The 14,824-nt window shown below is 39.8% G+C and overlaps 1 protein-coding gene across 1 annotated transcript; it reads left to right on the top strand.

Moving 5' to 3' along the window:
• Positions 1 to 7,475: 7,475 nt before the first annotated feature.
• tmem135 (transmembrane protein 135) lies at positions 7,476 to 14,207 on the top strand. The gene is made up of 15 exons (XM_080040542.1): positions 7,476 to 7,626; positions 8,079 to 8,206; positions 8,933 to 9,025; positions 9,262 to 9,295; positions 9,392 to 9,457; positions 9,578 to 9,624; positions 9,757 to 9,798; positions 9,889 to 10,065; positions 10,157 to 10,226; positions 10,337 to 10,504; positions 10,700 to 10,763; positions 10,888 to 10,964; positions 11,098 to 11,196; positions 11,344 to 11,411; positions 12,156 to 14,207. The coding sequence occupies exons 1-15, from the start codon at positions 7,489 to 7,491 to the stop codon at positions 12,289 to 12,291; spliced, it is 1,407 nt and encodes a 468-aa protein (XP_079896668.1). The 5' UTR covers positions 7,476 to 7,488; the 3' UTR covers positions 12,292 to 14,207.
• Positions 14,208 to 14,824: the final 617 nt, after the last annotated feature.

Here is a 14,824-nt window from a genome sequence, read left to right as displayed (position 1 = left end):
AGAGACTACTATGTGTCAATAGGCAATTTCACATCTGAGCGGACACATATTGAATGTGGGGTCCCCCAAGGTTCCATTCTTGGGCCTCTTCTGTTTAACATCTACATGCTCCCACTAGCTCAGATTATGAATAAGAACAAATTATGATACCATAATTATGCAGACGACACACAAATTTACATAACCATATCAACAGGAGACTACAGTCCGATACAAGCACTGAGTAAGTGCATTGAACAAATCAATGATTGGATGTGCCAAAATTTCCTTCAATTAAACAACGACAAAACTGAAGTAATTGTCTTTGGTGCGAAAGATGAACAATTAAAAGTCAGCGCACAGCTTACATCTGTTATGCTAGAAACCACACACCAAGCCAGAAATCTTGGTGTTGTCATAGACTCCGACTTGAATTTCAAGAAACACATTAAATCAATTAATAAGTCAGCATACTACCACCTTAAAAACATATCAAGAATTAAAGGACTTATGTCTCAGCAAGATTTAGAAAAACTTGTCCATGCATTTATCTTTAGTAGACTTGACTACTGTAACAGTGTCCTTGCAGGCCTTCCAAAAAAATCTATCAGACAGCTTCAGCTAATTCAGAACGCTGCTGCTCGAGTCCTCACTAGGACCAAAAAAGTGGATCACATTACCCCAGTTCTGAGGTCTTTACACTGGCTTCCTGTCACTCAAAGAATTGATTTCAAAATACTGATGTTGGTTTATAAAGCACTAAATGGTTTAGCGCCAAAATACATTACTGATCTGCTGATACGTTATGAACCGTCCAGAGCCCTTAGGTCGTCTGGGACAGGTTTACTTACAGTCCCAAGAGTTAGGACTAAACGAGGAGAAGCAGCTTTTAGTTTTTATGCACCAAATATCTGGAACAAACTCCCAGAAAACTTGAGGTCTGCTGCAACCCTCAGAGTCTGAAGACTTTTCTGTTTCCATTTTAACCTGTACTTTTTATTTTATTTAAATGTTTTACTTCTTTTCATTCGCTTTTAAATGTCTTCTAATGTGTTTTATGTATTTTAATCTTGCCCCTGTAAAGCACTTTGAGTGGCCTTGTGTTTGAATTGTGCTATATAAATAAACTTGCCTTGCCTTGCAGCAACTTAATTGACACCAGAGTTTTATAAACGATCTCCAGCAGGTATCATCTGCTGATGACATCTCTTCATCATAGTATTTTGGATCTCCTTGCAGCTAATGGGGAGTTACAACAAGTGCATCAGGCAGACTCAGGCAATTAAGGACTCTTTCAATGCAAATCCCATCCAAACATCTTCCCTGTCATAATGTGCACAACGGCTGCATAGAAAATCATTATCACTTCCTCTTCCCAGCATCAACCATAACATGCCCAATGGACCCCAACAACTAATATCAGTGTGGAAGCCCCCAAGTCACTAACCTCTGGCTCAGCTGCTTTCATAAGAAAATGCCTTCCCCCAGTGGTTGATAAAATTTGATGATTGGGGTGGAATTGTGGCAGTGGGCATGTTCACATAGGAACTTACATGTGGAGTAGCTGCATGTAGGGTCACTACATCTCATATCAACCAATGGGGTAAACACAAAGGATGTTTACCCCGGGTGATTGCCATGCTGTGCAAATTGCATCATACTAGACCATGCTGGCCTTTGTGAGACAACCAGGATGGCAGTTTTCCATATGAGTTCCAGGTCTGCTGCCGGGTCATATGGTTCTGATCTCTCTCTCTAACTAATAAAGGCAAAAATTACCCAAAAATAACTTGACATTGTTATCTTGAAAACGTTTAATACATTTATGGCAAGAAAATTAAATCAAATTAATATTATGACTTCATAGTTAATCATTTATTTGCACATGCATTGTACCATATCTCTTGTTAAACAAAGTTGTCGGTTGATATGGACAGTAATGAACGATTTGTGTGGATATCAGAAAAGAATGTATGTATAAAAAAAAAAAAATAACATTGGATTCACCCTTAACTATTGACCTTAACTGTTTCTGATGTTGTGTGGTATCATAGTAATCCCTGACCATGAAAACATAGGGTTAGACATCACTAGATATGTGGTATTATGTTTGGTTCAGGAGTTATGATGAAAAATGCATAATTAGGCTATGGCGGAAAGTAAAATGGTCTCCATGGCAACCATGATTCAATTTTGCAATGGCTTAATATCTGAACATTTTCAGAGCCCCAAACTGTATAAGTGTACCAAGTTTCAAGCTTGGATCATTGAAATTAATCTCATACACCTGTAATAATTAGTTTGCCATGTGAGCCCAATCAAAGGAAAAACTACTTAAGAAGGACGTTCCACATTATTAAGAAGGCCACATGTTTCAAGCAATATGGGAAAGAAAAAGGATCTCTCTGCAGCCGAAAAGCGTCTCATAGTACAATACCTTGGATAAGGTATGACAACATTTGATATTTCACGGAAACTTAAGCGTGATCATCGTACTGTGAAGAGATTTGTGGCTGATTCAGAGCACAGACGGGTTGGTGCAGATAAAGGCACAATGAGGAAGGTTTCTGCCAGACAAATTAATCGGATTAGAAGAGCAGCTGCTAAAATGCCGTTACAGAGCAGCAGACAGGTATTTGAAGCCGCTGGTGCCTCTGGAGTCCCGCGAACCTCAAGGTGTAGGATCCTCCAGAGGTTTGCAGTTGTGCATAAACCTATTATTCGGCCACCTCTAAACAATGCTCACAAGCAGAAACGGTTGCACTGGGCTCAGAAATACATGAAGACTAATTTTCAAACAATCTTGTTTACTGATGAGTGCCGTGCAACCCTGGATGGTCGGATGGATGGAGTAGTGGATGGTTGGTGAATGGCCACCATGTCCCAACAAGGCTGCGATGTCAGCAAGGAGGTGGCGGAGTCATGTTTTGGTCCGGAATCATGGGGAGAGAGCTGGTAGGCCCCTTTAGGGTCCCTGACGGTGTGAAAATGACCTCGGCAAAGTATGTTTAGTTTCTGACTGACCACTTTCTTCCGTGGTACAAAAAGAAGGACAGTGCCTTCCGTAGTACAATCATCTTCATACATGACAATGCACCATCTCATGCTGCAAAGAATACCTCTGTGTCATTGGCTGCTATGGGCATAAAAGGAGAGAACCTCATGGTGTGGCCCCATCTTCCCCATGACCTCAACCCTATTGAGAACCTTTGGAGCATCCTCAAGCAATACATCTATGAGGTTGGGAGGCAGTTCACATCAAAACAGCAGCTATGGGAGGCTATACTGACATCCTGCAAAGATATTCAAGCTGAAACTCTCCAAAAACTCACAAGTTCAATGGATGCAAGAATTGTGAAGGTGATATCAAAGAAGGGGTCCTATGTTAACATGTAACTTGGCCTGTTAAGATGTTTTTGTTTGAAATAGCTTTTGATTTCACTAAATATGACCTTCACATCCTGCAAATTCAATAAATGACCATTTGTATTTCTTTACAACCTATAAAATGTTTTGAAACTCCGTTGTGCATAATAATTTGGAACGGTGCATTTTGAGTTTTTTATTTTTGAAAAAAATACCGTTATCATTTGGAGGTTTGTTCAATAAAATTTGAATCATCCTTTAACGGTTGATGACTTGAAAATTATACTGACTGTCATTTGCATCGACTATTTAGGAAAATCTGAGAAAAATATAATTTGCATAATAATTTGGAACGCACTGTAAAGCATTATACCTTGATTTATTAACCATACCCTACATGAAGTAATGAGATACAGTTTCCAAACCACTTTATAGTAAGTAACCCTACTTTAAACTCCACATGGATGTTGTCAAAAATGTATTTAAAAAGTATGTGCCCAGACGTGGGAACGAAAATCTCTTACTAGCCACTTTTTCTTATACCTTATGGCCTATTATAAGTGGAATGCCTGTCACACTAATCTCTCTGTAAAAGAAAAAAAGTCAACCGTAAACAAGAAAGATAATCCTATAGGAAGTTTGTTTTGTCAGCAAAGCATTACATTATATTGTTCAGGGATTTTCTCAATTTAAGCAATACTGTGCAACCACTGCACTTTAAGAAGTGGGAATTTCCAAAGCTCACTCATCATAACGAAACCCATTCCTCTCAAACCAGCAGCCTTGTGTCGTACTGTTAGGATCACTGAAAGGTACAATCTTCTCACTCTCCACACAGAAACAACTTCATCCCAGTTATAACCATCACTTCAATCCCGTTTGTTGCATCAGCTAAATCTGGTTTTTTATCTGCCAGGATTTTATCATGACCAACAACATTGACTTTCTTTATCATCACAGATTCCTGTATGAATCCTGATGAATGTACCCCCCCTCATTGATAATGATCATGATGCATCACATTTATATAGCGCTATTTCAAATGCTCAAAGACGCTTCACAATAGCAGCTAAATCATAAAAAAAGAAGAAGAAAAGTTTAAAGTTTCACACGGGTGAAAAGGTGTGTTTTTAGGGTTGTTTTGAAGGATGAAAGAGTGTTGGCATTGCAGGTGTCTGGGAGGACAACCATATCCTAAATCAACCATAAGTGGATCAAAATTGACCCCTGGTACCCCAGGGGTCAATTTTGGGTCCCCTATTATTTACGATTTACATGCTACCCCTAGGGGAAATACTGCGTAAACACGGCATAGACTTTAACTGTTACACAGATGACACCCAACTACATATCCTTTTGCAATGCACTTTATTCCGGCATCAGTAAGAAAAACATACAACCCCTTTTACGGAAAAACATCACTCCAATATGCCGGCTTTGCTTGCTTCTGTGTGTTATTTACACAGAACCAAGCAATGCCGGTCTGCTGGCGCATCAGTAGCCCCTTTTACACAGCGTTCCGGAATGAAAGATGTGCTTGTAAACACCGTCTAGCACCGCGCCGGTCAGCTGCTTTACAACAACAACACTGGCCGGTGAATTGAGAGCAGAAGTGCTGGAGCTTGCACTAAGAGGGCCGTATTTTACTGTCCCCGTGATGTGCAGGTTGATCTCGCTACGCGCTGAGTCCAACATCACTGGGACTGTTAACCAAACTGACAAAATCACTCCGCTCACTGCTTCACCTGTGTGTTTGTGTGTGTGTGTGTGTGTGTGTGTGTGTGTGTGTGTGTGTGTGTTTGTGTGACAGGTTGGCTGTGAGCGAGTCTCTTTGTGAGGGCAGAGATCTGCCAATCAGACATACACTTACACATACACACAGTGTGTGAAGTCACGCTACTGTAGACAGAAATACAGTGTGGATATACGCTCAGACTTAGGATAATAATAGCGGCGGCGATCCGGTCGCAGCCTAGCTTAGCCTAGCCTAGCTTTCCCATTGTACAACTTCCCCTGGGCAGAAATAGACTCATACACTCTGCAAAATGAAGCGTGGGGGTTTGGATTGAGCAGCGGACCTTATGACCAGCTAGATTATACGCCGTTCCTTTCATTTGGTGATTTTTACGGGACATCAGGCCGCCGTGGTTAATGTTAAACACACGTCCTTCAACTGCTAACATGGTCGCATGTTTAGAACGTAGGCTATGGAACGTCAAACGCCCCACTGTTCCGCAACAACAAGCTGGCCGCATTTATACAGAGAGGCGGAACTGATTGTGTCGGCAATCTTACTACCCCCCGAGGTAGTAAAATCCCCGGAATAATCTCTCGCACCTTTCTTCCCCCGTTCCGCAACGGTCGCATTTATACAGCAGGGCGGAGGGCCGAAATTCCGGCATATTCCCGGCTTTCACTGGCTGTGTAAAAGGGGCTAACGACTACAACTGCAAAATGCTGCCGTCAGGCTTTTAACACATACAAATAGAAGTGCCACATCACACCAGTTTTTGCTGCCCTTCACTGGTTACCTGTGAGTTTTAGAATTGATTTTAATATTGTACTGCTTTTTTTAAATCCTTGAATGGTCAGGCTCCTGCTTATATCTATGATCACTCCATATGAGCCTGACCCCTGCCTGAGATCTTCCCGCAGTGCCAAAGTGGTTCCAAAATCTCAACTGGTCACAAAAGGGGACCGAACCTTTACAGTTAGGGCCTCACAGATGTGGAACTCCCTGCCTGGAGATCTCAGGCAGGCAGTCACTATCCTCTTTTAAGTCTCTTCTTAAAACTCACTTATATCATACAGATTTTTATTATCCGTTGACTTAGATGTACCATTTTACCATGTTTTTATTGTTGTATTGGACGTTAATATGTGTTTTTAATTTCCTATTAATTGTGTTTTTACTATTTGTTTTACTACTTTGTAACTAATTACAAAGTAGTTTGTAATTTGTAAAGCACTTTGTAACTCTGATTTTGAAAGGTGCTATATAAATAAAGTTATTATTACTATTATTACACTGAACATCAAAGCGTGGAGGGTGACACCTGCTGACCATTTTGTAGCAGTACAGGGACAAAGGTGGGTTAACTCATGGCTTCTCCTTCACAAAGTGAATGCTGGACACACACAAAAAGGATATAACTCTGTCACCCTGTTCTTTTCCCCTAATCTGGTTTGGTGAGTGTGATCAGAGAGCTTCCATTTTTTGCTAATCCCAACTCAGTACAATCCCAACTCAGTACAATCCCAATTCCAAGTGATAATGTGTACAAACAGATGTATTTGGTTCTACATGAAAAGCAGTTTAAAAGCAGCAAGGCTAAAAAAAAAGTGCCTTAGTTTTGTATTGTTATTACAGTATTACGTCATGTGCTGGGGTCAAGTTTGGCTCAAGAGTTGACTATGTTCTCTTTTTGGTCAATAACACTTTACCGTGGGAACCTGTGGAAATTCAACTTGATGCACGATGGCTATTATTTACCCAAAACATTAAAAGTACTGATTTGCAGCCCAAACTCTCTGATTCCCATTCTGAAATGGGTATGAGTCTCTATTTAGACTGGTACCTTGTGTGTACACTAACATGCCTCCACCTGAGCAGGAACATGGCCTAGTATGTTCTTTTTACGCTGACGGTTTATGTATTGTGCCAGATTAAGTCTTTTATATACTATCTATGGTCTAATCTGACTCCAGATTTAAGCGGTGAGTTGAATATTTAGGCAGATTTACTCATTTAGCTGAAGTTCCACCCACAGTGAGCAGCTGAGGAATTGAACCTGTGATGTATGTAGCAATGTCCAAGAAATAATGATAAGTGGTAGATAATTTAATAAATGGATGCACATATATTAGGTCTTGCTAGTAGGCCTATGTCTTGTCACTTTAAATGTATTAATATTTTAGTTTTCAAAATTTTCCATGCATTTAGTCGTATTTTTGCTGTGTCAGTTTAAGTTATCTTCGATTAAAGCCACTTTCTCATAATGTAGTGGTCAATAGTAGGAGGGTCCTGTCCTGACAGCGCCGTGCACGTGCACACTTGCTTGCGTGACCGCGCTCCCCTCACACTGTGCGCGCGCGCCAGCCTTTCGCCGTTGTCTCCCTGCTGTCTGTTGTCAGAGCACAGACATGGCTGCTCTCAGTAAAATACCGCACAGCTGCTACGAGATCGGTCACACTTGGGATCCGTCGTGTTTGCAATCTGCTCTGGACATAACTAGGGGTGCTCTTGAGGTCTCCTTCAAAATATACGTCCCTCTTTACCTGGTAAGTTCCGCCGTTTTTCTTTACATGTTTGGACTTGGAAGCTAGAGTTCGCTAGCCCACTAAGTAAGGCTAACTCATTCTGAGAAACACGTCGTAAAGATAAGCCAGCTGACATGTCGCTATGGGGGCTAAGTTCAAGTTCATACAACTACAAATAAACTCATTGGGAGAGGTGAAAACACTGTACCAGCGCTACCTTTCCCCCCGATAAACACAACAGGACACACTGACAATGGCTAATTGACAGTCAGCTGAAAACAACATCTAACAAGGTTGTGCAAACGGACGTCTTGCATACTTATCGTTAACTCGTTTGACTATTCATTTAGTTATATAGCCATGATCCATGATTTCACAACCTTTTTCAAAAGTTTACTCAACTCTCTTGCATGCATGTTTTGGCAAACAATTGTGAACCCACCGGTGACTGACCCTCTAACAACGTTTTGCAGATCGCAGCAGTTCTACGGAGAAGGAAGAAGGATTACTACTTAAAAAGGCTTCTCCCTGAGATCCTGTGGTCTACCTCTTTTCTCACTGCCAATGGAGGTCTCTTCATTGTTTTCTTCTGCATCCTCAGGTCTGCAGGTCCCTACAAATGTCCCAAAGTTAAGATGATGAGATGCAAATGGGTTTCAGAGGCTAAACTGATGCATCTGTGGATCTGTACATGTCTGAAGATTCAGTGGTGCCCATAGAAACAAATAAGGAAATGAACACAAGCACCTAATGCCAAAAGAGGCATTCACTGTCTGTGGTAAATGTTAACTAGGGTGTGTTGTTGTTTTAAGACATACCTGCCCGGTAGAGTTTTCTTGTTGGCAAAAACAACTCAGGTCTACATTCAGTGTTACCCACCGCAAAAAAAAAAAATGCCTTGGGTGTATTGTTGTGTTGGATGCATTATCTTCCTCATAAAACATTTGCAAAGCTGATCCAAAAAAGAAGAAGAAAAGAATAAAGTAAATTCATGTTTAGATGTTTAGCCGGCACCAGTTCATAAGTGGAATAGGTTGATACCCTTTGGCATGGATGTGCACCCTGCTCTGGGCACCTGTTCCAAATGATTGCTACCTTTTTTAAAGTTTCTTTTGTGGCTTTTTCACCTTAATTGGATAGATTAAGAGCTGAAGTTAGACAGGAATATTGGGGAGAGAGGGTGGGGGGAATGACATGCAACATAGCTGTCTGCTTGCGATTACATGGCATGCACGGTGATCTCTTACCACTCCAAATGAATGCTACTTCAAGGATTATTGCAGCTGACATTCTAAAATAAAGTTGCATTTTTCTTACTTTTCTAAAGGAAACTGTTTGGCGGGTTCTACTCATGGTCTGCCGGCTTTGGCTCGGCACTGCCTGCCTCCTACATTGCCATCCTCCTGGAGCGCAAGAGCAGGTGAGATTCCTGTCTGTTTATTCACTCTACATTCTTCTTGGTTCTCCTGCTTGTCTGTTCAGGTTTCTGAAATAAGACACATTTGCATAGTACAACACTGCTCACAAATGGTGCCTCATTTTTTGAACCTCATAAAGTTGTTTGATATGGTCAAGTACCAGGCACTGCTTTGTAAATATTGATTCTGTGTTTATTGAGAATCTATATGTCTGTCCCTTTCTTCTCCCCCTCGCCAGGAGAGGCCTGCTGACAATATATATGACAAATCTCGTAAGGGCTCCTCACTTCATTTGAACATGACTATTTATACGTGGGAAGACATGTTTGTCACTCAATGTGTATGTAACAATGTACTCTTTTTGTCAGGCCATTGAGACTTTGTTCCGCATGGCAGTGACACGAGGCGTCGTCAAACCAATGAGACACGGCGAGGTAAGAGGAAAGGAAGGTTGACTGTTGCAGTGTAGTTTGAGTTCTGGTTTGAGTTCAGTACTTCAAAGTGCTGTGTGACACTGTCTGAGGCCCTCTCTTCCTCCCTCTTCCTCCCATTAGGTGCTCTTGTTCTGCATTACTTCATCGCTCTACATGTTCTTCTTCAGGTCAGAGATTCGTATGATGAAATGTTAAACATCGGTCAATTGGTTATTATGAATAACCTCCAATCATAACTAACAAACACAAGGGCAAATGTTAAGATTTTTACATTACCTTTTTTTTGCATTATACTGCAGGAGTCAAGATGGTCTGAAAGGCTTTGCGTTCTCTGCACTGAAGTAAGTCGTTCCGCTGTTGCCTTGAAATTAGATTGCTGTCATCGTTTGGGTTAAAGCTTACAAAAAGGTGGTGTGCATTTTCCAACACAGGTTTATCATCGGGAAAGAAGAGATTCCAACTCACTCAGTCACAGCAGAACACATCTGCGCAAGTCCTCTTGAGCGCACAGCCGCTTTAGAAACGGAGGACTCACGGGCGTCAGCAGAAAGTCCCGGCTCCAGGAGGAAAACTCTGCTAGCTTACACCAGGGAACTGCTAGCATCAATGTGAGAGAATGTACAGATATACACACAGACACATTTGATTGTACACACATGGACCCAGTATTGAATTTTTAATTTTCTTTTACTAATCCAGATGCAAAAAGGGCCCAAGACACAGATGTTGTAGACATTACCAAGATAACTGCATTTCCTACTGTGTTAAAGTAAGACACTTTTCTTTTCATGGTGGACTTGTCATACTCAAATTCTATATTATTAAATGATAATAATGAATTCATGTTAAGTCCTTTTTATCTTCTCTTTCATGGTCCAGGGTTTTGTCAGGATGTTCAGTGTGGGCTACCTGATTCAATGTTGTCTTAAAGTGCCCTCGACATTCAGGCAGATGTTCTCTAAACCCTCACGGCTCCCCTCCCTCTTCTACAACAAAGAGAACTTCCAACTGGGGGCCTTTCTAGGTTCTTTCGTCAGTATCTACAAGGTACATTTCATACTTGCAAGAGTATTTTAATATATCATCTGTACAATTATAATTGTTTTGCTCCCATCTCCAAAATAGTTGCTCTGATTTTATCTCATGTATTTTGTATTATATACTCTAGCATTTCACATGTTTTACATATCATAACATCAATTGTGTTGTCATGTGATTATTGTTTTGTTTTCTTTCACTCAGGGAACAAGCTGTTTGCTGCGCTGGGTGCGTAACATTGATGATGAACTGAACGCACTGATTGCCGGTAAGTCAGGATAGTTTAAACAGTCAGCTCCTTGTAGAGGCAATACTCCTCCTAATTTGTAATCTTGCATCTGATTTACTCCGTTTGACTTTCATCTCTTTTTCCTTTCTATCTTTCTTTCAAGGCTTCCTGGCTGGTACCTCAATGTTCTTCTACAAAAGCACCACAATATCCATGTATCTCTTCACTAAGCTGGTGGAGGTAACAGAAAATCTATTTAAAAAAATATCAATGTAAGGTATTATTGCTATGCAGGTCAGTTTATCAGGAACTTTGTATCTGTATTGGACAGTTTATCATTAACAGCATATGTAATCTGCATCTGTGTCTTTAGACCATGTACTTCAAGGGTATTGAGGCCGGACGGTTCCCTTACTTTCCTCATGCAGACACGGTCCTATATGCAATCTCCACTGCCATCTGTTTCCAGGCTGTAAGTCACTCACACACACACACGCACACGCACACGCACACACGCACACACACACACACACATGCATATCTACATCAATGTGCCTCACACACTTTTTTTATTTTGCTGAGTAGGGATGTAATGTATGACTCATTACTGTTGTAACAGGCTGTGATGGAAGTGCAGAACCTCAGACCTACATACTGGAAGTTCCTGCTGCGTTTAACTAAGGGCAGGTATGTTGTACTATCCGTCGGAATCTGTCATGATAGGAACATCAATTGCACTTCACTGAAGTGTTTCGTTTAAAATTGTGTGTCAATTTCAGAGAGAAATGGCTACTTTTAGTACAGATAAAACATTTTGCCTTCTTTATATTTTAGTAAAAGGAAACAAAGCATACAGTAAGTGGCCTTAGTGGTACATATTCCCTCAGTCCTAAATAAGGTCCAAACCCAGAGGTAGGGATACAGGGACACTTTACAGCTATAGTGCTTAACTCTCTTATTTAAATGAATGTCCGTTACATTCAAGCCATTGCCAAATTAGTTAATACAAAGTTAATTAAGCCCATCAGCTCCACAAAACTCTCTCTGTATTTCACAGTATGGCAGCGTTTACAAACCGGTGTCGCCCCTCAACACTGGCACAGGAACTCAGAAATATCCCAAGAATTGTTTCAGTTCATGATTCTACTGCTAAGAAATAACCTGGACATACAGAAGGACTAAAATCTATGCACAATCACCGAAGGCTTACCTCATGTAGAGGCGCAGACAGTGTTGTAATTACTCAGAATGACTCATGGGAGCGACAGAAGTTACGCACTATAGCTTTAAGGTAGTTACTGTGTAGCTCTGCAACATAAACAATTAAATCCAATTTTGACCTTTTAATATAATCAATAGACTGTGTATGGGTGCTCTGTTAGTTGTATTTTTCATGATGGCTAAGAGATTATTTTCTGTCTCCTCTCTTAGGTTTGCTGTGATGAACAGACACGTGCTAGATGTGTTTGGGACCCAGGCCTCCAGGGACTTTAAAGGCTTTGTGCCCAAACTGGACCCTCGCTTCCTCACGGTGCTTCCGCCAGTGTCTGACATACTACTGGGATGATTTGGGACCAGGCTCTACGAGACACTTTAAGGTTACGCCATCCGGAAATAGGCAGTTAGGCCGACCTCACTGAGTAACGTGAGGATTTTTGTTAAAGGTGTGCTCAAAAGTGGTGTTGTTGTGAAATGGGATGTGCTTTGGAGGATGTAAAAGCCCAAGTTCTGTCCTCCTAAGCAGAGGGTTGTGAGCATAAAGTTTTGTGTTGCACAACCACATTTACTCACTGGGATTATATGGAAAAAGGTAACTGGTAAAATAAATGAAACTCAAAATGTTGTTAAAATGAACAAGTATATGATAGAAATATAGAAGTCCTAATTAAACCCCCTAATAGTAAAAGACAAATTCTACTAATACGAAAATCATCAAAATGATTTATTTATATGTTGACATTATGAATGACATTAACCTGTTCTAAAGTGGTATGGATTGTAGTAAGAAAGATAGTCAGCTAACCAAAAATTGATTTATTGAAAAAAAAAAAAACATTACAACATTATTCTCTATATGCATTAACATAATGTTTCTTCATTTTGCAAGTTACCTACAGCTTTGTACTGACTGAACTCAGTTTGGTTATTTGGATAGTTGATTTCATGTCAGACGGTGAAATTCACTAACTTATCTTTAGGAGTAGACACAGTGATACTGGATTTTGACTCTGATTTAAGAAAGAGATCTAATTTGATTTCATAGTCATTCTCCCTGATCTTTAAGAATGTATACCTTTTCACGACAGTGTGCAACTGATGTGATTTATGATGTATAACTATGTAGCCTTATTCATTTTTTTCATCACTTCATTGGTTTCTAAATTCATTTTTTTGGTGTACAAAATATCCACCTTTACTATCACTTGGTTGTTAACTGCACTTAGAAGAACATTATTCCAATAGAGTGAATCACTTATAGATACTTAATGTGGCTTTAGTTGGTTTTGGTGCCCACAAATTGAAATCCCAGATGGTAAAACCTGAACACAATGGTTTGGCAAGAGATTGGCATATTTTAAGTGTCTTTAAAAGTTACTGTATAATAAAACATATAGTCAGTTTGGTTTACAGTTTAACAGACATAGTTCTATTGCATGCATGAACTGTTAAACAGTTAGTAAAGGCTTTGATTGGAAACTGCCTTTCATTTCTAAATGTATTACATGAGCTACATCACTTTGGAATCCTAAAGAGCCAATTCTTTGTAATGTGATTCACAGGATGAATTTTTCAAATGACAAAGCAAGGAGGATGACATTTTTAGATCTCTATCATTCAGAGTCTGAAAGATTAGCAGATGTTCTTTTAAAAATAAAGGTGTTAAATTGCAAAAAACATTTTGTCCAAACAAATCTCAAAATGTCAATGCTACAACCAACTTGATCCATCCTTTATATCCCATTCTTCAGAGGAGTTAGGCATGAGGTTGCAAATGACTGAAATAAATATGTGGTTGATTCACATGAGCTCAAAATAATGGTGCTGGTGGTTTCAATTTTCATTGGTTATTGTCAGTTCCAAGATAAACCATATTGCTGAAGCAGCACATTTATTGAAACATTGTAATGAAGAATTCTGTGCCACATGGAGGCGTTTGCCTGAGGGACAGACGGTTTCTGTTTCTGTGAATAAAAAGCACACAATCTGTTTTTGTTTTTTATTTTTGTTGCTGGGAGAGGAGGATATCTACAGTTTCTCGAGTGGACCATTCATGACAAACCTCATTCCAGATGTGAAATGATTCCATATTATTACACTGTAAAACTGCTTCATGTCTTTTGGTACAGATCTCATATTTCTAGAAATTGTTTGAACTGCTTGTTCACATTCAGTTTTTCAACTCAACCCAGCTTTAGACACACCTGACCTCGATACCAGAAGCCATCATTGTGAGAAAATGCAGTGCAGAATTCATGTTTCAGATTTTAATACAGTTATATATATAAAAAAGTGATAAATGAACTAAATCAATCATGTAGAATTATGATATAACTCTACAAATGTTTTTTATTTATGTAAAAAACTGATGAATATTAAAGTATTTTTGATTTTAAGTACAAGACTTGTTTGATTTTTGGGCTTTTAATAATTTTTTGATGTTAAAGAAAATGATTTGATTAAGATCATACCAAAGAGCATACTTTAGACATTTGGTCTTCATTCACTGGCAAGGAGTTCTCCACATAAATGTTATTATTTGAGGAAGGGAATGAGGATATACCATAGACTACCCTAGACCTAAAAGGGATATACACATTTCAGCTTTTTTATTCCATGTTGACTTAAATGTCAGTCACCATGTTTTTGTGGGGGCAGCCAAGAGTGTACACTGTCTTTAGTTTACTTCAAATGGACACGAAGAAGAAATCCATAGCGGAAGTAGGTAAAAATACGTCAAGCACATGGCACACACATGTAAGCATCTCTGTTTCCCATTCAAAGTAAATCGGCTCGACCTGCCCCGTTTAAAGTAGAACATGATTAGGCAACATCATTATCTCCACCCCGAGGGAAAGCTATTGTATGCATTTTTACAATAA

Source organism: Ammodytes marinus (assembly GCF_949987685.1).
Source record: "Ammodytes marinus genome assembly, chromosome: 14".
Taxonomy (NCBI): Eukaryota; Metazoa; Chordata; class Actinopteri; order Uranoscopiformes; family Ammodytidae; genus Ammodytes; species Ammodytes marinus.
This window is presented reverse-complemented; position numbering and strand designations above follow the sequence as displayed.